Source organism: Bactrocera dorsalis, chromosome 3, assembly GCF_023373825.1.
Source record: "Bactrocera dorsalis isolate Fly_Bdor chromosome 3, ASM2337382v1, whole genome shotgun sequence".
NCBI lineage: Eukaryota > Metazoa > Arthropoda > Insecta > Diptera > Tephritidae > Bactrocera > Bactrocera dorsalis.
Genome location: NC_064305.1, coordinates 68,241,849 through 68,266,679, shown reverse-complemented (window position 1 = coordinate 68,266,679; position 24,831 = coordinate 68,241,849). Strand labels below are relative to the sequence as shown.

The 24,831-nt window shown below is 28.0% G+C and overlaps 2 protein-coding genes across 14 annotated transcripts in view; both read left to right on the top strand.

The window, feature by feature from the left end:
• Nucleotides 1–24,831, top strand: part of LOC105228910 (longitudinals lacking protein, isoforms F/I/K/T) — a 126,647-nt gene that overhangs the window by 46,811 nt on the left and 55,005 nt on the right. For 4 of the 13 annotated variants that reach the window (XM_011208922.4, XM_049452374.1, XM_049452373.1 and 1 more), the window contains exons 6-7: nucleotides 17,582–17,887; nucleotides 20,192–24,423. The exons of the other annotated variants lie outside the window; for them this stretch is intronic. In XM_011208922.4, the coding sequence (XP_011207224.1) occupies nucleotides 17,582–17,887; nucleotides 20,192–21,384 (1,499 nt within the window). In that variant the 3' untranslated portion in view covers nucleotides 21,385–24,423. Of the gene's footprint in view, nucleotides 1–17,581; nucleotides 17,888–20,191; nucleotides 24,424–24,831 lie in introns of those variants that run through there. 13 annotated transcript variants of the gene reach the window in all.
• Nucleotides 12,104–15,904, top strand: LOC105228907 (uncharacterized). The gene is made up of 2 exons (XM_011208914.4): nucleotides 12,104–14,377; nucleotides 14,977–15,904. Exons 1-2 carry the CDS (start codon nucleotides 14,341–14,343, stop codon nucleotides 15,492–15,494), a joined length of 555 nt encoding a protein of 184 aa, XP_011207216.2. The 5' UTR covers nucleotides 12,104–14,340; the 3' UTR covers nucleotides 15,495–15,904.

Genomic DNA, 24,831 nt, shown 5'->3' with positions numbered 1-24,831 from the left:
CCATGTGTACATATTGTATATGATAATCATCTGTAACGCATAATCAATCGCAATTTCATCATCACATAGAATTGGTCCTTAATAATAATCGTATGTATTGCTATGAATGAGTATCGCATCATCATAATAGTCATCATAATCACCATATATAACTACTATCACCACTACCAAAAACCATCACTACCACCAACAACCAACCAACCACCACTACTACTACTACTACTTCTACTACCATCACCACCACAGTTATCAGTCAGTCAATCAGTAGTCAGTCAGTACTAGCAACAGGAACAACAGTAACACCAGCATTCAGTCCAACAACAAACACAGCCATAATCACAAGGTCATCATCTCCAACTAATGCTAGTCGTCTGGGAGTCCTTACGCACGCCAAATCACGGCCGCATATATACATACATACATATGTAATAGATACCACCAGCCTGTTTGTGTCGTTTGCTCACACACACACATGTACTACTACTACTACTACTACAACCGACCGCCTCCTAGCCGGTTCTAGTGCCCACAAAACGTAATTGTAAATATTTCTCATTCATGTTGTTTTTGCTTTTTTTTTTACATTTTGTTATTCAATACATTTTGACATAGCTACATACATGTATAAAAATTTCGAAAAATAATGTTGCAATAAGTTTTACTAGTTGATTTTGCAAATTACTTGCTTGTTTTGTTTGTTGTTGCATATAATAATTATTTTTTTATTAAACAAAAATGTTTCATAACGCAACGCTTTAATTTGCTTCTTCGCTAATTAAAAATAAAAAACAAAATATCAAAAACAAAATTAAAAAATGAACTCCAAATAATTTTGAAAAATCTTTTATTGTATTACTTGAATACAAAACTACAGTTACCACGCAAGTTAAATATTATACTCGTATCTATAATTTTCAAAGTCGCCACTTGCAATACCATACCTACTCACATACATATGTATGTACATATGTGTTTGAATAAAATTATTATAATATTTTTTTAAAAAGTGCTGTATTTATTTTACAAAATTGTATTTTTTTCATTTTTGCTTATTTATAAAGGCTGTACGACCAGCTCATCGACAGCATCCAGCCAAACGCCGCCCCCACCCCAACAAGCTCTAATACGTGACTACTGGTACGAGTTGAAATTCTCCGATCTATTCAAGTTTATCAATCCGGATGGACGCTATCAATGCCCGAGATTTAATTGTCTTAAGAGCTACAAGGATGCAAGTTCACTTCAGAGACATATCAGGTGAGTCAGCCAAAGCACAATTTTCAATAATTTCAGTTGTGTATAATACATTGTATACATACATATCTACATACATATAGAGAAGCGTTATAAATGGATTGTAAACCGTTTGCTTTTTTGGTAGAGAAAAATACTTGCACGAGAAGTATACATTTTGTCAAAGATTGACTTTATAAGTGTTCGAAAATGTTTACTATATCAATAAACAAATAAAACAATTATCATCGAAACACCGAATTAGTTACACCATTTTAACTCAAGTATGACTTGACCGATTTTGATGATTTTTGATCTGTAGGATTAGTGTTCATTCCAAATAGCAGAATTACTGTTAAAGTATTCGTAAGATTCACATAAAAGAGTACCAAAGAAAGTTATGCGAATACACAGAAAATGCAAGAATCGAAACGGAAAATAAATTGAAGGGAAAATTCTCAACGATTCTTAAATCGATTTGTCTCAATAATTGCTGCAGCAGACGATACAAAATTCTACATAATTTCAAATAATACTTGTTGGTCTCAAATTAAACTTAACTTTATTCATTTATCGATAAATAACCATTTCGCCTTCGATTCGCCACTTCTCAGTCCGCTAAGTTTGAATTTTTCAGAAAATGTGATAACTCATGTGATAAAACCGTTTGTATTGCAGCTTCAAGCAAGTCTATTGCAATTAAACTAGCTTACAAATTTTTATACCAGTTTGCAAACCCCAAAACCAACTTAAAAAATTTATATCAGTTTATACATTTTTATTCCAGTTGATTGCATTTATAAATTTTGATACCAGGTCATTGTGTTTATACCAATTTAGACTTTTCTCATGTCAGTGTATTGAATGTATATCAGTTCATCTCTTATACCAGCTTATTAAATTTATACCAGTTTTATTTCGATTTACCACGCACTAAGGTTTTGTGCGTTGGTTAGCGTATTTGTGTTTTTGAAAACTTCTAACCAGTTTTTTCATTTAGAATAGCAAATAATCTGACAGTTTCTGTGTCTAATTCATTGCTGTATGAATTTTCCATTAGTAGTATTGCCCGTTTTATTGTTAGAGCGATGTCTACACATATTCGCTGGGCGGTGATTTGAAGAACCCGAACACGGGTTACAAGAAGAGTCCAAAAAAAAAATGGCAGCAAGAGCCTTGGTATCGATAATATGTACCATATCTGACCCACTAGTTAAGTATGGGTTACCAATACCAGAATCTCACTACATTAGCTTTCAACACAAGAAATCTAAAGCTCAAGTTTATTCCGTTATAATAGTTATCACTTTAAATCATAAACTAGTATCGTTTTTTTTAGATATTTCGTCAAAAAATCTTTGAATTTTCTATGTCCATGACAAACAGAGTGACTGTCTACCATCTAAGCGTATTAAAAAAAGAAACATAGATATTTACAAAAGATTTTTCAACTGTAGCATTATTGCTTTCGAAAACTGAGGATGATCCAATGGAAGAAATCGTTGTCAATTTAACTTACTGTTACAAATCTTCTTTAAAATATCAAAATGAAAACTGTTAGTTGTTACAAGTGTTACTTTTCAATTATTTGCAGCCATTCCCAAACTTTTTTATATTGTCTAATAAAAAGCTTTAGTAACTAGTTTTTAAAATTGCACAATTTGGCAAAAAAGCTAAATTAGCTCATAGTTCAGTTTAGTTGCCTCAAAAAACATGTTCTAACTGATATTGATTTGTTTTCTGTTGATCGCTTGTATTCTTGCGTTATAACTCAATTAGTGAGAGATGACCTCCCAAAATTTTAGTCTAAAACACGTTATCACATTTTTGAGGATATATACGCGTACTGAAACCTTTGCTTCTTGTATAAAAATCTATGTTCTTTCATTTATTCAAAGAACAGATTCCATTACAATATATAACCTTCACTTTAGCCCCAAAAATTATACAATCTAAAACACGTTATCATATTTTTAAGGGCATACGAGTCTTGTTAGAATGTCCTTGACAATGGCTTTTTGGCAGAAAGTTTTGTATAAACAAATAATAATAAATAAGTTCATACTAACCCTTAGGAAACGAGAGGACTTTGTTCGACATTTGCCTTTTAACATTACTATTTTTTTAATATTTTAAAATATTTCAATATTTTTAATACTATTGTGCCATTAGCCTATTTAATTTGCTATATCCTGTTCGCGTCCTGTCCGAAGATAATGCAAATTCTCACATTTTCTATTTACTCGCTAATCTAACGGTTTAGCCATAATGAGAAAAACCAGTTAATAATTTGTATACCCTGAAAAGATTATATTAAGTTTATACCACTTAGAAGGAACGTCGTAGACTTTAAAAAGTTAATACGCAAGTATAAATGATCAGCATGGTGAGCTTAGTCCCTCAGTTTTTGAGATATCGATCTGAAATTTTTAACACGGCTGTCATGTAAATTGTTCGATCAAAATCAAGTGCCTGTTTAGAAACTTTTATGGTTGGCGAGATATCTTAGCGAAATTTGTCATGGATTATTTCCCGAAGAAACGGTAAAATCTCCGAATAAATTGTACAGATCGGACCACTATGGCATATAGCTGTCATACAAACTGACCAAACAAAATCAAGGCCTTGTATGGAAATTTTTTTTATTTGGCAATATTTGTTTGCGAAATTTGACATGGCTTATTGTCCAAGGCAACGGTACAATATACAAATATTTTATTTAGATCGGACCACTATAATATATAAATTGATTCATGTAAATCAAATTCCTGTTTGGAAACTTTTTTGCTTGGCCGTTTAGAGAGTTTAAAATGCAAATTCCAACTAAAAAGCGTTTAGCGAAATCAAATTGGTTTTGAGGTTAACATAATTCCACACTTTCTGAAAGCGCACCTAACCTAACTATTGCCTAAACTAAAAATATATATAGCATGTAATCAATATACATAATTACTATCGATAAATGATTGCGATGCTTGTTTTTATGTTGTTCCAGATATGAATGTGGTGGACAGAAAAAATTTCGCTGCCTCATGTGCGGTAAAGCATTTTCACAAAGCTCCCACCTAAAGCGACACCTGGAATCCGGTGTTTGTGTCAAATACTACTTATGAGATAATGTTTTCTTTAAAATCAAATAGAGCTAGTGCGTTCAAAACGGCAACATGTGCAACACCAACAGCAGAGTATCGTAGTTGATATATATATACAAATATATATATATATATAAAAGTAGGAATTACATATGCACTACGTACATACAAACATATGTAAGAGCAAGAAAATACCAACCAATATGTATACAATGCATGCGGTTTACATATACAATACATACATACATACATATATATATATATAGTTAATACATAAAAGCAAAGAATGAAAGATACATATGTATATTAGGAATTTCATAGGATTTTAACCTCAACCTCAGACCAAAAATCTAAAATTGTTGAAGAAACAAGCAAAAAGTGTGTGTGTGTGTCGCACGTAAGGTTACTTACACACACACCCACACACACATACAACAAACATATTTGAAGTATGAAATACTAAAAGTAACAACAACAAAACCAAAATAGCAAACAATAAGCAAGTAGGATAGTTGGGTGCACGGTCAAAAGCCCAAAGTTTTTAAACAATTTGATACCAAGGGGAATAAAATATAAAAATAATACAAAAAAAAAAAACAACAACTTATAACCAACAACAAAACGAATTTATTGGATGCCACATCATTTATTTACATAGATAAAATATTTGATGATATTAAGTAATTTAGAACAAATATTCAAATTAACTTGAATCTACATACCTACATAAATACAAACTTATAAGCGTACATATGTGCGAGTGTAAACTTGTGCATATGCCTGTGTACATACATATAGTACGTACTATGTATTAACTGACAAAAAATACTTATTGTATTACATACAAAACAAAAACAAGAAAAACAAAAGCGAACAACAACAAAACGTGAAGAAAATAATATTGCAACAAGTGTCATATTTACATACACATAAATATATATTAAAGTATATATATACACAAAATTTGTATGTATGTATAAAATTAGTTAAATTTGTCTTAAATGCGTAAAGCAGGCGTTGTTGCATTAACAGTAGTGTAATATTAATATTGAAACGTGAATACAAGTACACAGAAAAATTAAATAATACGAAATAATTCAACAAAATTAACAAAAAAAAAACAGAAAACGAAACTTAGGGTTCAAATAAAAGAGTAACAAATTTAGTCAAACTAACCAAGTAACTTAAAAAAAAAATTAAAAATTAACAAAGAAAACAAATTATATATACAATATATAATAGTAAACCAAAAATGTGGTATACGCTGGGTGTGGAATCCACTACGTCAAATGTTTGACAGCAAATTGAAAATGTTGAACAGGAATTACATAATATGTAGGTGTGAAGTTGAGAAACGTACTGTGTTTATTTGTTGCCAAATATCTACATGCACATATATGCATACATAGATACATAAAAAATAAATGCATATACACACATACTACATATGTACGTAATATGCATATGTTAGTTAAAAGAATATATAAAAAGTATGTATATATGTGCCTATGACAAATATATTGTTGTTTTATATACGTGTACACACACAAACACACTCATACACACACACAACTTTATATGAAACACAATAAAAAAAAAATAATTATAACTCAGAATCTTTAGGGATTTAATAGGTATTCGTATTGAAATTGTAGAGGCGTTACATACCTACATACATACACACATAACTAGCAAAGCACAGAACAAAGCAACTAACAGTTAATGTTATTTAAGTTAAGTACATTGCAATATTGGGTGCTGCTTTAAATATTTTACTGCGTTAGGCTTTTTTTGGTCTTAACTACAAAACTATTTCTTATAACCTATTTCTTTTTTGTTACTTAGTTTTTTTTTATAACCTACAAATTTTTTTTAACGAAAATTGTTTGTTGAATCATCGATAATATTTTGTTTATTAACCAAAAATGTTTTTTTAAGCAAACTTGGTTTTTATAACCATTTTTATTAACCAACTTTTTTCTTTTGTATAATCTAAAAAAGTTTTTTACCTAAAATTTATTTTTAAAACATTGAAAATATTTTTTATAACCTAAAAATGTTTTTTGTTTAACGACAATTGTTTTTGTGTAACCTTAAAATTATTTTGTAAGCTAAAAAATGCTTTTTATTAACCATTTTTTTCTTCTTTTTTTTAATTTTTTTTACAAAATATGATTTTAAAAACATCGAAAACATTATTTTCCTAACTTTTTAACTAAAACTGATTTTTATGTCATTAAAAGGCTAAAGTGCTGTTTTAATTAATCAAATTTTTTTTATAACGAAAATTGTTTGTTGAAGCATAGATAATATTTAATTTATGAACCAAAAAAGTTGTTCTTTTAACCAAAAAAATTTTTTAAAGCTTAGAAATTTTTTGTCAAGCTAAAAATAGATTTTCATTAACCAACTTTTTTTGTTTTTTTTTTTTATAACCAATTAAAAATTTTTTTCTAAACATGTAAAAAAAAAAAATTTAAAGCATCGAAAATACATATGTTTTTATTAACCTAGAAATGCTTATTTTTAACTAAAACTGTTTTTTTTTTTTAACCTAACAGTTTTTTTTGTTTAGCTAAAGAGTGCTTTTTATTAACCTAAAAGGGTCTTTTATTGAAAAAATGTTTTTTTTTTAATACAAAACTGGGTTTTATAACCCCAAAAATATTTTTTTTTAGCTAAAAATTGTTTTTTTTTTTTATAACCTAAAAATGTTATTTTTAACAAACAATTTTTATGACCTGAAAAATATATTTTCATAATCGAAAATTTTTATAACAGACAAATTTACTTTTATAGCCTGCGATTTTTATAATCTAAATTTTTTTTTTATATTTTTGCTATACAACATTATTATTTTAAGCATTTCCACCCAGCAATGATTTTGAAAACTATTTGGAGGCTTTAGCATTAACTGCTAACACACGTGTGTACATATGCACATACATATATATGTATGTACATAACTTTGTTATATACTCCAAACGAAATACTTGTGAAAATATATATATATATATGTATATACTAAGTATATATGTATGTGTTTCCATGTTGATACGAAAGCTAGACCCAATATTTTAACTGAAACTTCTTTATTTTTTAACCCAAAAGTGCAAATATGTTAAAACTTGCTTTGCTATAATTTATAGTAAGCGTCTAAAGACTACTGTTTAGCATGCAATTAGTTATACTACATAATATACAATTATTTTTTCAGAATTCAAAATTTCATACAAAAAACAATTCGAAATTTGCGTCGATTTTTAAGAAAAATAGACGTAAAACGTTAGCTATAACCGTCAAAGTTGCTATAAATTGCATTTAACTTGCATACTTACACAAAAGAAAAGCTACATAAATATGCGAGCTATTGTTAAAATATGCATGTATTATTGTTTATACATATGTGCATTATTTTGAAAACGAATGTGCTCTGTGTGCACTTTTAAGGAATTATATACTGCTATAATCATATAGCTAAGTATATATATCAAAATTGCATATTAATTCGAATGAAAGTAAAATTTTCATTTTCCATGTCAACATGTCTTGGTTGTTTTGTAACTGTTGTTATTTTAGGTATTTTTTCAGAAAATATCCTGCTTTCCGTCGGTTATAACTGCGTTTTTAGTGTTCGATATCGAATTATGGTTTAACCATGCAGAAATACATACATACTTAGATAAATACATATATAAGTGTTTTTTAAACAAATTTGTATATATGTTCGTAAAGAAACTCATGAAATAGTTAAAACACAGAGAACTTAACTGCTACTAGTGCCATTATAACCAAACTATAAAATAAATTTAAAAAAATATATACATATATTACTATAAATCTTAGTCAAATAATTTGTACCTTAGATGCTACGAACGGGTTTTTAACAAATATTTTTTCTTGTTTTTGTTAAAAATAATTTAAATAAATTGAATTTATTTTTTTAATTAACATATATTATAATTATTTAACTTTTATGTCTGGCTACAAGCCCATCTGCTTAGCAAAACAAATGTGCGTATTTTAAAGCGAGGAAAAATTATGATTAAACTTTTTTTCAGATCAATGTATAAACCTAACCTCAAATTCGTAATACATAGAAGAATTAATATACTTAACCTTAAAATTAAAAATCAATAACGTTTCGTTTGTAGCTGTACAGCCACTTGTCTAACAAATATTGTTTCGAAAAGATTTTTTTATGTTAGGTTTCCTTAATAACGCAATATCTAGAATATAAAAGCATTACTAAAATGGAAAAATTGTCAGTACTCGTATGAGTCTAATGCATCAAAACTAACGTGCTTAAAATATGACACTTCCTGAATATCGTTTTTGATATTTTTTGAGATTAGGTGTTCGAAAACATGAAAAATATGCTGTTCTAATATAATTTCGTTTCGTTTAAAATATGGCACTTCTTGAATATCGTTCTTGACTTTTTTTGAGGTTATGTTTTCGAAAACATGAAAAAATTCGTAAACTAAAAAAAATGAATATAATTTCGTTTCGTTGAAAACATGTAACTTCGTGAGTGTCGTTGTTGATATTATTTTGAGGTTAGGTATTCGAAAACAATAAACGAAAAAATTAAAAAACCTGAAAAAATTCGAATATAAATTCGTTTCCAAGTTGAAAAAGTGGCCATAAACAGTTTAATTTGTCGAAGATTATTTTATATGAACGTGTGAAACCCGTACATAGATGAGCTTAGCTGAAAACTCTGTATATATTAAGTTGATATTTTATCTGTAACTAAAAGCTAATTTATTAGTCAAATATTCAACTACGCCAATGGAACAAAATACACTGAGATGTGCGTAACTAAGTAGGGCGGCAGTTAGAGAGCTTATGTTAGATACAGTTAGAAATTTCGTCGGTTAAAAGTCGGTATATATGTATGTATAACAAGCTGAAGCCGAAGCTAACCGTCGAGATACGCCTAACCAAAGACGAAATGAAGTGAAATATTGAAAGGCCTATGCCATATAACGGGAACACTAGTAGACGTCTAAACTTGACAATGTTGTTTGTGCCATAGTACCGTTAGCACTGTACTAAACAGCTACTAAACGAAGAGAATCTTATAAAATGTTAATGCATTGCATAATATATACATATGCATATGTAAGTGTAACTAAGAAATTGTTAAAGTTTGCTAATTTTATTATTGTTAATACTCGTTAACTTTTAAAGAAAATTGAATTATGTACAATACTATGAATATATATGTAATATGAAATTAGCAACAGTGCCAAGTTCAACTTGGAGTTATTAATTAGTGGAAATTATCTTGGGATTGTCTTATTACATATGTACATGCATATATGTATGCATATGTCAAAGAAAAATTGATGTGTGAATGTGTATAAAATACAAAGAAAGTTAAAGTACCTACAAGTTCCAAGATATGAAAATATTTTATTAAACATTTTTTTTAACATTGAAATATTTTGAAAAACAATTTTTAAAATTTCTGTTCAAAAACAATTTTTATTTTTTTTTTCAAAAATAAGTTTTATTTATTTTACTAGAAACAATTTTTTTCAAAAACAATTTTTATTTTATTTTTTCAAAAACAGTTTTTAAATTTTGTTCAAAAACAATTTTTAAATTTTGTTTAAAAACAATTTTTAAATTTTGTTTAAAAACAATTTTTAAAATTTTGTTCAAAAACCAGTTTTTGCACTTTTGCACGGCAGGTCCCACTTTTATAATTTGTTACTCAATGTGCCAATATTTTCTTTTTTACTTTTTTCGAAAAATTATTCTGCAATCATATGTATATACATACATACATACATACATTAAGTCCGCCTATGTGCAACGTCTTGACCTAGAGACGTGACTTAGTTTCATATCTAGTCAATGTGTTAAGAAAGTACACTTTATTTATTGTAAGTCAATCGACTATAATTTAAAAGTGCAAAGTTTACCTGCATATATGAAATATATAATAAAAAAAATTGTTCAAAACGCTAAACGGGAACCTGCTGCTATTCTAATTTAACAATAAAACATACATACAAACATATAACAATACTTATGCGTTAGTTACCTTAGTTGAATATATATTTTAGGCGAGATGCAAATGTACTCGTATATCTAACAAACATTCGTATACATACATACCGATTTATGTATGTATATTTGAGGAAAATGCAAATAATAATAATAACAAGGAGAAGCAGAAGCGTAAGAGTTGAAAAATTTTTCTAATCGTAACGGGGAAAAGTGTGTTAAAGCGTGACTTGCATAGGCTATGTGATGGCAACAGATCAAATATAGTTATAGTTATAGGGCGATCGAGCAAGAACAAGCTAAATAGGTAGTTAATGTGTATGTAATTCCTAACGGTGCGTTATTAAACATATACTCGTATATATAAAAAAAATATATTTTATAATTTTAATTACGACGAAGAGATTAAATCAATTTTACAATGTAAAAATTAAAAACAGAAGCTAGAATTTTTAAATAAACACACACACACACACTTCCACTAATATGCACAGTTTATATGTGTATGTGTGTAAAATACAAGCATGCATATGCATATGCTGCATATTGTTGGCAAAGCTATTTCTTCTCCTTTGGACGCTATTAAGTTTACACATTGCATATTTACACCGTTAATTTGTTTTTTATTAAGTACTACTTATGCGTACTTTTGTAGCGTAGTGTTAGCAATTTTATTGGTTTAAGCTTAATTTTACGAAATTTATTATTAGATTTGATTTTTGTGGTACAAAGTGAGTTTAGTTTGTTTTATTTTTAATTTAAGTAAACTAATTTAAGTTAATTTTTTAATTATAACAATATTTTTTTTTTAATTTTAAGCACATTAATTAATTTTAATTATTTTGTTTTTGGCTTTAAATAGATTTTATATGTAAATATATGCATATTATTATTTTATTTTTGTTTTTGTTGGGATTTTTATAATTTTTAATGTTGTAATTTTTTGTTTTAATTTGCGATATTTTATTTTTGATTAAATTTTTCGTAGTATTTTATATTTATATTTATATTTAAAATTATAAGTTTTTATATTTCTTAGTACTTTATTTTCGTTTCAATTTTTCGTTTATAGTTTTATATTCGTTTATTTTTTATTTTGTTAAAAAAAATTTATTAGTGGAGTTTTTTGTTTTAATTTTCAATAACATTTGTGTATGAATATATGTATGTATGTGTATTAATTTTTGTTTTATTGTTATTTTTTTCTTTCACTTTTTATAATATAATTTTTTAGTTGTAAATATTTTATTTTTGATTAAATTTTTCATTGTATTTTAGTTTTTTTAATTTTATATTTTTTATATTTACCAATTTAATCTTTTAATTTATTAAAAAAAAATAGTTTTTTTAATTTTGAACGCTTTTTTATTAAAAACAAAAATAATGTTTTTGTATACATACAATTTTATTATACAAATGCAATATTTATTCTTTTAACTTTCATATTTTTTTGTTTTTTTTATCTGTTTTATATTTTTATTTTTTTAAAAAGATTAATTTTATAAATATCTTTTTTATTTATTATTTCACATTCTTTTTGCTGTGTTCTTCTTTATTTTCTTTATGTTTTTAGTTTCGATTTTATTTAAATATATTTTTTCTTAAATTTTTAATCGTTTTTTTATTTTTAGCTCTAAAATTTTTTTATTCCAAATTAATTTTTTCATACAGAATTTTTACTTACTTTTAATATGTAATTTTTATTTATTTATTTGTTTTTATTCTTTCTATACTTTTATTTTATTAAAAAGGTTAACTTTTTTTAATTTTTTTTATTTTAATATATTTTTTCCTAACTTATTTTTACATTTTTTTAAATTTTTTGTTTCCAAAACTGTTATATGCATACAATTTTTAGCCATTTTTATTATATACATACATATATTAATTATTACTTATCCTTATACTTTTTATTTTTAGCTTTACATTTTTTTAATTTCCTTAAATGTTATACATACATACATATGTATGCCTTGTTAAACCGTTTATTTTTGTGCTGCGGGCGGTGAGTTGCAACCAAATTGTTGTTGTTGTTGTAATTTTATAGCATAATGTTGCGCGAATTTCGTCAACTAATTAAGAAAACTTGTTGGTACAGTTGAAACTATACATATACATATATAAATATATATGAAAATAGTTATATATACAAATAAATGAACAAAATATACTCCAAAGAAATCAACCAAATACATAGGTATACACTTATTAAATGCATACATGCATATACATACATAGCTCTATGAACAATATGTATACATTTATATTTATATGTATATACATAAATACATATGTACATATAGGCAACAGCATATATTAATGTGCGCTTGTTGCAGTTTTTGGGCGGTCAAAGGGAGAAAGCTAATAAATAAAACAAAAAAATTTATATAAATAAAAATAACATATGAAATAAAAAATTTATAAGCGAAATAAATAAATAATATGTGAATTACCAACCATACAGGGTCTATTCTTTAAAGTTATTATTTTTGTTTAAATAAAAATAAAGCATGATCCACAGCGCCGCATTGAAAGTGCAACGAGTGCACATAAAATAGATGTAAATAGTCTTATGTACATATAATATAATATACAAGTAAGTTAGAAAAAAAAGAATATACACACCTAAACACACACACACAGTTATACATACACACACATATATACAAGTGAAGAAGAAATCATTATTAAAAAGGTTTTGCCAACGCACGGCAGAGAGAGTCTAATAAATAAGAAAATAGATCTATAAAACTTGTTATATACATATAAACAAAAGAAGTTATTTGTGAGCTTGAAGGAAGCGAACATTTTTGCCATATTACCATATTAGAACGTATTGAAATAATTGCAATTAATTGACTAAGAAACAAAAAACTGAAATGAAACGAAAATGTTTTTGTAGGCAAAATTAGACAAAAAATTATAAAAAATAAAAACAAAAAAATCGTGAACATAATTCAAAATAAAAACACAGACGTTTATTGAACATGTATATGTATATGTTCACAATATATATACAATATAAAACACTGATGCATATACACAATACAAAAGGATAGGTATATATTTATTATAGCAATAGTTGCCCGTCTGTTAAGCGGAATTTAAAATAGTCTTTAACTGTTATTTCGTTTAAGAAAAGCGTGGCGTAGCCAAAACAAAAAAATAAAAATAAAAAGAAAAGAAATTAAAAAAAAAGAAAACAAATAACCGCAAAGAGCAACATGATATTTATATATACACACACTAAAACGTTTATGATGATATTTGTTAGTACCTAAAAGAAAATATATATACATACATATATATATGGAATAATACTGTAATAATACTGCGATTAAATTTAACAAAAAACAAAAGCTAGAAAAGAAGTAGTGGAAACGTATTTATAATTTTCACCAAAATCGAATTGTAATACCACAGAGCGCTAGAGAACAGAACAACAACTAAAAAGTGTACGAATAGGCTGCGCATACATTTACAAAGCCAAACTGATATTTTTGCCAATTTATATTAAAAACAAATTACATACATACATACATACTGTAGCTATGTAACTATGTTATACGTTGTTTTTGTTGAAAGATAAATATATTAATAAAAATTAATTGTAAACCATTTCGTTTTCTTTTTTGTTGTGTTAACTTGTATGCCAAATGGTATTTAATTACAGCAAATTGAAGTACACAGCAAATAACATAAGAAAACATAAAAGCAAGAATTACGTTTGAAGTTAACCGATACCGATGCAATAGCCGAAAAATATACATAATAAATAAAAATAGAGAAAATATAAATACATAAGACGAAACTATGAATATTAAAGCGTTTATATATATACATACATATATATAGCATAATTTGTTTAATGAATGATGATGCCGTTAATAATGAATAAAATATTTAAATTGGTAAGAAACGTAATGAAACGAAAAACTCAAAAGCATATGTGTTTTATTTCGATGATGAGAGAGGGCGTGAATGTAAGCGCGGGATGATGAGCAGGATGCTGGTTGCAGAAGCAATGCTATGTATGTTAAAAAAAATTATTTTTATATAACAACTTGTATAAAATAACATTATAAATATTTATATTATTTTATTTTAAATATATTTATGATATAAAAATTACAAAAAAAATAAAAAATATAACAATAATAATATAAAGAAAACTAAAAATTAAAATAAAAATAAAAAAATTATAACAAGTTTAAAATAAAAAAAACAACAATTAAAAAAATAAAAAATAGTATAAAAGTAATAACTATTATTTATATATAATATTTATATTGTTTTATTTTAAATAATTATGATATAAAAATTATTTATATACCGATTTTACCGATATTTTTATTACATTTAATATTTATATAATTTTATTAAAAATGTTTATTAAATTTATATTACATTCGACGTTTTTATTATTTTATTATAAATATTTATCACTTTTCTAATAAAAATTTTACAAAGTAACAAAATTTATAAAATTAAGTTTTTTTTAATTAGAATTTTTAATTAAAAAAATTTGAAAAAAATTTATAGTGAAAATTATAATTAAAAAAATGCTTATATTTTTAATGATTTCATTTACTAAAATGTAATTTTCTTTCTTTTCTCTCACCAAAAACAGCTAAACTGGAACTGCAGCGGCACGCAATCTTACCATCCAATCAGCAATTGGCTGCCACACCCAGAGCAACAACCACTACAACAACATTGAGCAAGGACTATATATTTTGTGAGCAAAATATGGATAATATTGATATCGCCGACTATATTGAATTGTCAGCGGAGAGTTTTGAGTTCATAGAAACTGCAAGCACCGACGTGTCCTGTCTGGAAATCGATAATATTGCAGAAAGCTTTGCTGATATGAGCGAAGAAAATGAACAAACTGTTGATTCACTGATAACTTGTTGGGCGCCAGTGTCAACACCTAAAAGGAGTGTGAGCAAAAATCTAAACCTAACTAAAGCTATAGGGGAGAGCGCGCCAGCGCCGAAACGCGAAGTGGTTTCGTATCAACGTTACGGTCGTCAAAATAGCAAACAATTGCTACAAAATAAATTTAAATGCCACTTGTGCGGCTTTGGTTGTGGCTTCAAGGAGACGCTCTTGACACACTTTAGACGGGAGCATCCTACCTAGTGGTGTGGTAGTGGTTGTCGCAATAATTAGCATTTAAGTTTTCCAAAATGTAAATATTTTTAGACAAACACTTCTGTTTCGTTTTTGTAAAGTCAGGTCAATTATTGTGTAGCTGGTGATATGCATTTATTGCCATTTCAATAATTGCTACCGTAAGCTAACAGTAGACGGTACTACCTGCGTCTGTTGTTTTTATCATTTCCGCCCTCTACAATTCAGTTTGTCAACTATAACTCCACTATAACCTAATGGGAAATCCCCTCACGTTTGTGTTTTGTTAATACATCAATGTTATGATCACCTAATAGATAATGGTAAGAATCTATTGCTGAGAGATTAACATTTACATAACTACATACATACATTTGTAGTATTATTAGTGTTGCAAATTAAATTAAACAATTTTGGCACATGCAATTGAGTGTAACATAAAATAATCATAAAAAATATTGAAATGAAAATTAATTAAAAAAAAACAATTAAAATAAATAAAAAAGATATTCCTGAAAAGAATTGAAAATTAAAAAAAAAAGAAATAAAAACTAAAAAATGATACTTATATGTATATATATTTTTAAGCAACATGTTGCCAGAGTGTAAAACACAAAAAATAAAGAAATAAATAAAAATTAAAAAATATTATCAAAAAAATTTTTCTTACAAATTGTATGTACATTTTTATATATTTTATCGCAACATGTTGCAATAGTATCAAAATATTTACATAAATAATGTTAGCAAGCGCTTTAATAGTCATATATATGTAATGTTTGTATTATCTTACTATCATGCCTAAATATATAAATAATTAAATAAAATAATGTGACAAATAATTTTTAGTGCATATTTTAAATAGACGCATCACTTTTTCGTTATTTATTTTTTACTTTTATTTAAATTTTTAATTTTACTCTGATTTTTATTTTTGCTTTTACTTTTATTTTTAAATATTATTATTATTTTTTATTTTACGCCTTACTGACTTGTACTCACCTATTCCTCTCTCATTTTCTCTTTTGCAGAAAATTATTGGGCGCTTTCCATCAAATCTGTGACGTCATTGAACAATATCGCTTGGAAAGAAATACTGAAGAAACGCCATAGCGCAGCCGCTTCTGCACAATGCACTGATAGTTTTAATGAAGAAAAGCATGATGCGCTAACACTCTCTTCCATAACGGATCCACACATTTGTCCGCGCTGTGATAAAATGTATGCATATAAAAAGAATTTGTCGCGTCATTTGCGCTTCGAGTGCGGCAAGCAGCCCTCGGAACGCTGTCCGCATTGCTCTTACATAACGCGGTACCGGCACAGCCTCAATACGCATATGAAGTCGCAGCATACGGAAATTGACAGAGCGCAAGCGCAAACTGAGCATACTTAATAAAGTATAGAATTACAAAATTTACATAAATAAATGTACATACATATATATAAATATGTATGTCCACTTTTGAAAGCGCAAGCCATAAAGCATTTGGACAATTCTGAGCGCTTCTACATAAGTATTTTGAAATGAAGTTAGCATATCTACGCTAGCGTTGACGTACGTCTTGAAAATTAACAAATACAACAACAAAAATATGTTTGCCTTCCTATTTAAAGTTTGTCGTATTTTATTATAAGCGCATTTTCAGCCTAAAAATTGTTGAAAATGGTTTTGTAAATTTTGCTAGGTTATACATATAAATATATATTATATAGGTTTTGAAAATAAATAATTCCAAAAAAATCAGCAATGTGTCATTTAATGCTATATAATGAATCCAACGTTAATTATTTTTCCAAACTTTTCACACACACGCACACAAACACCTACATAAATCATTAATGTAAACTACAGCCACACATCACAAACACTAATTTGTTGTATGTATGTATGAAAACTCATACACATATGTACGTACATACACCAACATATAAATACATTTTTTTGTTTATTTCGAAAGAATTTGCTTGTTTTCGATTTAATTCTTCTAATGCTATAACTTTTTCATTTTATTTTTACCATAATAATAATTATAGCATAAATTGTATTGAAAAAAAAATATAAAAAATAATTTTTGTGATATTTACTTAATTAGTTAAGCATGATAAATCGGAACAGACGGACATTACACCCGAGGAATTCGAATTGGACGATTGCCTGCTGGAGAGCAATGACATCGTGATTACCCAGAACAAAGATGGCTTTGTGTTGCATGTGAAGAAGCTGGGTAACATAACAACTGCTAAGATTGCGCCCACAGATGATGAACAAACAGTCGCTACCAATGTTAGTGAACTCAATGCTCAAGCGCATATAACGGATGTGCAAAATCTTACAGATGTCAAGCCGACATTGGCAACGTTGACGAGCACCCCAATCAAGTTACCTTCCTCCGAGTGTGGTGAGTCATACATAGTACATCTTAATAATACAGTTATTTATATTAAGTTATATATAAACTACACATATAACGTTGAGGGTAGTATATATTAAGAAAGATTTAAATATGAAAAATGGGCGTGTTTGGCTTAGCTCATTCTGTGGCTTGAAATATTGAAATAAAAGATCTTAATTTGCTAGTGAAAGCATTTCAATGATTTTCGCAAAACGACAAGCCGAATTTGAAGTGATTCTTATCATAAAAAGTTCAAAGTTAAAGTAAATCGTGTGATATATGGTAATTCTGAGTTGGTTTTTGATCGAAAACTGTTGTACTAGTAAACCAACTGCACTATTGGAATATAGAGCTTGTATGGAAATCTTTTTCTTTTTACCAAATATCTTCAAGAAATTTCGTTTAAATTATTGCCTAAAGAAATGCTGCAATCTCCGAAAGAATTGTACAGAACGTGTTATTATAGCATACAAGCTACCTTACAAACTGTCCGATAAAATTCAAACCCTTGTATGGAAAGATTTTTCATTTAATCTGATCTATCAATGATGCAATCTCGCAAGAAATTGCGCAGATCGTGTCACTAAAGCATATATCTGCCTTATATGTAAATGGACCGATTTAGGTGCTTTTAAGAAATATTTTCTAATTGTGAAGAGCTTTTGTAGAGAAGAGAGAAAACTCTTGTTACTTTTTTTTAATAGATGGCTACTATTTTACAATATATGTTAAAATTGACCTGAAGATTAATTTTTCCAGCAGGTGACAATACTTTCTTGATCGCCGTATGTTTCGAACATATATTTTGTATCCATGTTTGTTCTAAAATGTATGAATTAATTTTGAAAATATTTAAATGCTAAAGTTAGCATCGGATATTTCTGAAAAATTATCCTAAACGTCCATTAGTATATTTGTCGCTCATTTGAAATCGCTCATTTAGACTCCTTATAAGAATAATATCTAGTTATTTCAAGATAAGTTCACATTGATGACCACCGAGCAATTTCCAGAAGCCTTCTTAAGTGTTTACATGGGTTTCCTCGAACAAATAACAAATATCATATAAAAAGTGTAATGTTTTGTTCCAACTTTGTATTATTCCGAAGATATGTATTTTACATATTGTGAAATTTTCAAAGAAAAATATTCATAGCTCGGCCATTACGACGTCATGTCGAGCAATCTTTCGGAAAAACGGTACCTCCGTATTGAGAAAAGAACTTCTCACAGGTTCATTTGTTGTAAAAAGAAAAAAAAATATGTGTTTTAGTTAGGACCATAAACTAGTATTGGATGAAGGAAAAACAAAAAAGTAATATATTTTACAAAAAAATGCAAATTTTGGTGAAAATTTGTCGACGCTTCTTTTTAAATAGTTGCAACTGGACCAAAATCTTCTTTCAAAAACAATGTGCGAAATTTCATTAAGACTGTTTGAGTAGTTCGCGAAAAATCGTGAAAACTGTCTTGGGAAAACACAGTTTCAAGAAAAACGCGATTAACGTTCAAGGGACTATGTAGCTGGTCTGGAGCTACACACGGATCAACTTGTGCTTTTAGAGATATCATAGAATTAAGTTATTATAGATTTAAAGGGGATAATAAAAAACTATTTTTTGAAGCCGTCAAACCGATAAAACCGATGTAACTCTTAACTTAAACGCCTTATATTTGGCTAATTATTTTCTAATCCAAAATAAATCTTAGTGAAAGACTTTCAAATATTTTCCCAAAAGTCGTTTCTAAATGTCTGTGGCACAGGTCTTGTACATATTTTCAGTTTTCAAAAGGTGGCAACTCTTTTCCACCAGAAATTTAAGTTTTATTGAAATTCTATTGAAATTTTAGTAGTCACTCTTAAATACTTGAAAAACATAAATTTTTGGGCTTTTTCAGTTTTATTTTCCCAAAAGGTGGCAACCCTTTTCTACAATAAATCTAACTTATATTCTATTGAAATTTTTAGTAGTTTCGCTAAAATGCTTGTACAACATATTTGGTTTTATCTTAATTTTTTTCTCAAAAGGTGGCAACTCTTTCGCGTACTTCTTGAGTGCCTTATGTTTAATATCAATGTTTCATTAATTTTTCGCACGAAAAGTCATTGTAAAATCGCTTTTAGTCTTACTTATCGTGTCCACATTAAAAACAACAAACACAGCCGTTCTGTTCTGCAGTTTTGATGATCATAGGTTTTTTTTTGTAAATACAATATAAAAGAACCACTATTTTTTTATTCTTAGCGTATATTTTATACCAATTCCTCCTTAACACTAACAACCTCAAATGCCCTGCTATTTACTTTAGAACTTATCAATTTGAAGAAGATAATACCGACGGTCTCGCCAATCGCGACGCACCAAACTTCGGCCACGATCATACAATCACACCAATTCGGACAGCAACCGCATACATCACATCAGCAACAACATCAGCATACGCAACAGCACAGCCATGAATTGGAACAGCAACACCAGCAACAGCAACAACAACATCAACAAATCCAACAATTGCAAGCACATCCGCAAGTACAAAGCATCGTCACCACACATCCACCACACCACACACAGACAATCAATTTGATGAGCCTGCGAAATGTACAAATCGCCGAACAAAAACCGGTTGCATCGCGTATCAAATATTCACGTGGCAAAATAATAACACCGCAGAGCACCACCGCCACCAGTGTACAAATCGTGGAAGCACACGATGCCGAGACGCAACACCACCACCACCACCACCAACTAACCGAGGGCACGAAATATGAGATAAGCGAAATCGATTTAAATAATCCATCGGCCTCGGCGGCGATCATCAGTGATTTGGTGAAATATGCAGAAATCGATGACATCGAACTGCCGGATGGTACGAAAATCGGCATCGGTTTTGCACCAACCGAAATCACTGAGCACATACAAACCGGCGTGCCGACAACGACACAAGTGACGACGGTCGACGAGGACTCCGAGCAGGCGTTGCACCATCATCATCATCACCATCACCATCATGTGCAGCATATACAGCCATCGCAAGTGCATCACATACATCCGCAGCAGAGTCATCATACGCAATTGCAGCTGCAGGAACAGGACGATGCCACAACGAGCGTTGAGGCGACACTCCTGCCCGACGGCATTACACTGCACGAACAACCGACTATCACCAAGAGTTATACCATACTGACAACGCGACCCATCAAACAGGAGGGCGCCACCAGCATTGACGGCACCACAACAACCACATACGAACTCTCGTTGAGCGATTCGTCGATGCATCAGGATGATGCCGACTCGAAGTATGTGTGTCGTCATTGTGGCAAGAAGTACCGTTGGAAGTCGACATTGCGCCGCCACGAAAATGTCGAGTGTGGCGGCAAAGAGCCGTGCCACCCATGCCCGCACTGCTCCTACAAGGCCAAGCAGCGCGGCAATCTCGGCGTGCACGTGCGTAAGCATCACCCCGACAAGCCGGCATTGGAGAGCAAACGCGGCCGCAAATAAGGTGCTTCGTATTTTTTACGGAGAAACGGAACTGTTGCTAGTACAATTGTTGGTTGGGAGAGAAATCTTTAGTTTTCCACTGTTTTCTGTACATAATTCTGTGTATGCAATGTCAACCGACAACCTGTGTGCTGGTAAATATGTATGTACAACGTGCTAACTGCGTATGTATTGTAGTAACTATTTTTATTTACTTACCAAAACTGTTTGGTATTCAATTTTTTTTGCAATTGATGAGCCCAGTAAAGAGTCTTCAATTAATTTTCTCATTATTGTTTGCATATCTAAATTTATTATTGAGTTTTGTTTACAGTTATTGATTTGAAATCAATGAATGTTTTCTTGTGGCAATAGGACAGCTTTAATTTGGAGTGTCCAATTTATTTTTAACTCTATGCTTTAGTAATAATTTGTATTAAATAATTATAGCACTGTAAAAGCGAAGTACTCGCCGAGGTGTTAGTGGAGAGAAGAGAGAAACAGCGCAAGCTTTATTATTGCTGGTTTTTTTGCAATTAAAAGGCGATTCGTAGAGTAAAAGTTCTAAATTTCAAAAATTTAATTTTCAAAATTTTGAATGCAAAATTTTTTTAGAAGATAAATTCAAAAAATTTATATGCAAAAGTTAACTTAGCAAAATATTATATACTTTTTTTTTGCAAAAAAAAATTACTTAGTAATTATTTTTATTTACAAAAATCAAATTCTAAATATAGTTTTCAAAAATGTTACATTCAAAGTTTTGCTATAAAATATTTTAAATACAAAACCTATGTACTTTGTAAAATATTTTTTAATGGAAGTTTTTCTATGAAAAGTAAACTCAAAATTTAAATTTTAAAAATTTATTTTGAATTTTGTTTAAAAAAAAATTCCTTCAAAAATCGTTTGCAAAAAGCTGAAATTTACCAAAAATTAAATTCAAAGTTTTGCTATAAAATATTTTAAATACAAAACCCACTTTAAAAAATTATTAATTAACTAATTAAAAAATTATTTGATTTGCCCAAAACAATAAATTCATTGTTGCTCTTTGAAGAAGTTCAATTTCAAAATCCAAATACCAGACAACATTTTTTTCTTATATAAAAAATTAATTTTTTGCTAAAATTATATTTCGGTTTTCTTGCAAAAAGTTTTAAAATTTATTTTTTTTTTTTTTTTGAAAAATTTAGATTTAAATTGTTTTGTATAGTAAAACTGTAAGTTAAATTTTGGGCAAGAAGAAAAAAATTGAAATTAGTATTTTTGGAAAGCAAATGTTGAATTTAAGTTTTTTTTAATAAATTCTTTGGATTTACAGTTTTCTGAAAATAATTCAAATTCAAAATTTGCTTTGCCAATAAAAATAATTGTTCCTCTTTGAAAAAGGCCAAAATCGAAATGTAAATGCCAGATTAAAGGCTTTTCAAAAAATTTAATTTACAGTTGTTATTTACAAAAAATTTAAAATCAAAGATTTTTGAAAAAATGAATTTTCAGAGATTTTTGCAAGAAAATTAAAATCTTCATTTTGGAATGAAATTCATTTTTTTATATAAGAAAATTTGAAAATATACATTTTTTAATTAAAAAAACTTTCAATATAAAAATTACATAATATAAAATTGGTTTTAAAAAAATTTAATTTGCATGGAGAAGTGTAATTATAATATAATTAAATTCAAACTTTATTTTACAAAAAATTACTTTAAAAGTTTGCTTTGTAAAACCTTTAAACATATATTTTGTGTTCCAAAAAACTTAATCATCTTTTTGGTTTAATTTCTTTAAATACAAATCATTATTTGCAAAAAATGTATGTTTAATTTAAGTTTTTTGAAAAATTAAAGTTTATATTCAATGCCTTGTTCTTTACAAAAAATAAGAAACAATGTTTTCCTTTGAATAAAGTTTTTAATTCAATATTAAGCTAAAAAAAAAATCATTTCACAATTTTAAATATTTAAATTAATTTTGCAACAACAAATTTGTAATTAAAATTTGCCTGAAACAAATTAAATCAAAATTTTACTTTTAAAACTCATAATATTTTTGGATTTTTTTTTATTTAAAACATTTTTTAAATTTTAATAATAAAAAGTTAAATTAAAATTTTAATTTTAATTTTAAATTAAAATTTCGATTTGCAAAAAAGGAAAATTAAATGACAATTTTGGTTTGCAAAAAAATTTGAATCAAAATTTTGTTTTGCAAAAACAAAATATAATTTAAAATTTTATATGTGCAAAAAAAAATTAATTTAAAATTCGAAAAATATTTGATTTCAAAAATTTCTTTATAAAAAATTAAATTTTCTGCCTCTGCCAGCATCGCGTTTATATATATTTTTAACATCAAAAAATTGCACATAAAAAGCCAACGGCCATTTGAAAACAAAAATGCCGTTAGAAAAAGGCTTAAAAGTTGCGCTAAGTCTAATTCCAGGCGCGCATAGCAGTCGTTGGAGGTGAAAGTGTAAATGTGTGAGGGCATTACAAAAATACTTCTTTAATAACAAAAACAAAACTACTTACTATGACGTAGAAAAGCTTTTTAAAGTACTAACTAAGCAAATCTTAGCTGTACAGTTATTAGACATACTTAAATGCAGTTTTTTGAAGTTGTATAAACTTAGCATTTTTTGAAAACGTTATTTTTTTGCTTGATTATAATACTTGTAAAAAATGTTTAGTGAATGTTGACGCATATTAGCAAAGATTAAGTATAATAGCACATATGTATAAACAGATATATGATTTTGCGAATATAAAAATTAAAAAAAATGCACAACCAAAAGATTTCGCTCGCTCTAGATTTATGAAAAATCTTGTGTGGACGTAAAAATGGAACAAATAAAATAATTACATAAATTTATGTATAAATATATTCTTATAAAAAAAAACCACAAAAAAAACATGTGTTGTGTGTAAAGGAATGCAAGTGGAAGCAAGAGAAAAGAAAGTAAGAGTAAAGAAAAAAGTAAAAAAAACCATAAAAACAAAAAAAATAAAAACAAACCACATGCATTAAACGAAAGTTTTAATTTCAAAAAAAAAACTGTACAAAAAAACATAACACACACATACATACATACACATTTTTATTTGTATGTGAATTACGCAATAGTTAAATAACTAGTTTCTAATTAGATCACTCTTAAGCTTGTGCACAGAAAACAAACAACAAAAAATTAAGCAAATGAAATAAATTAAGACTTACTTTGCTGTTTCATTCGTGTACATAAATTATATGTGTACTTTTAAATATTGTATTAGTATTAATTCAATATTGAGAAATAAAGTTTTACTAAGTAATAATAAAATTGGAAATGTGGGCGACAACGTGTTTGCTTTCTATGGGTCTCTCATTCACACACACATACACGCACACATATTAAGTTTCTCGCATTTTCTTCACACATATACATAATATGCATCATATAATTTCTACACCCTCCCCCCTTTA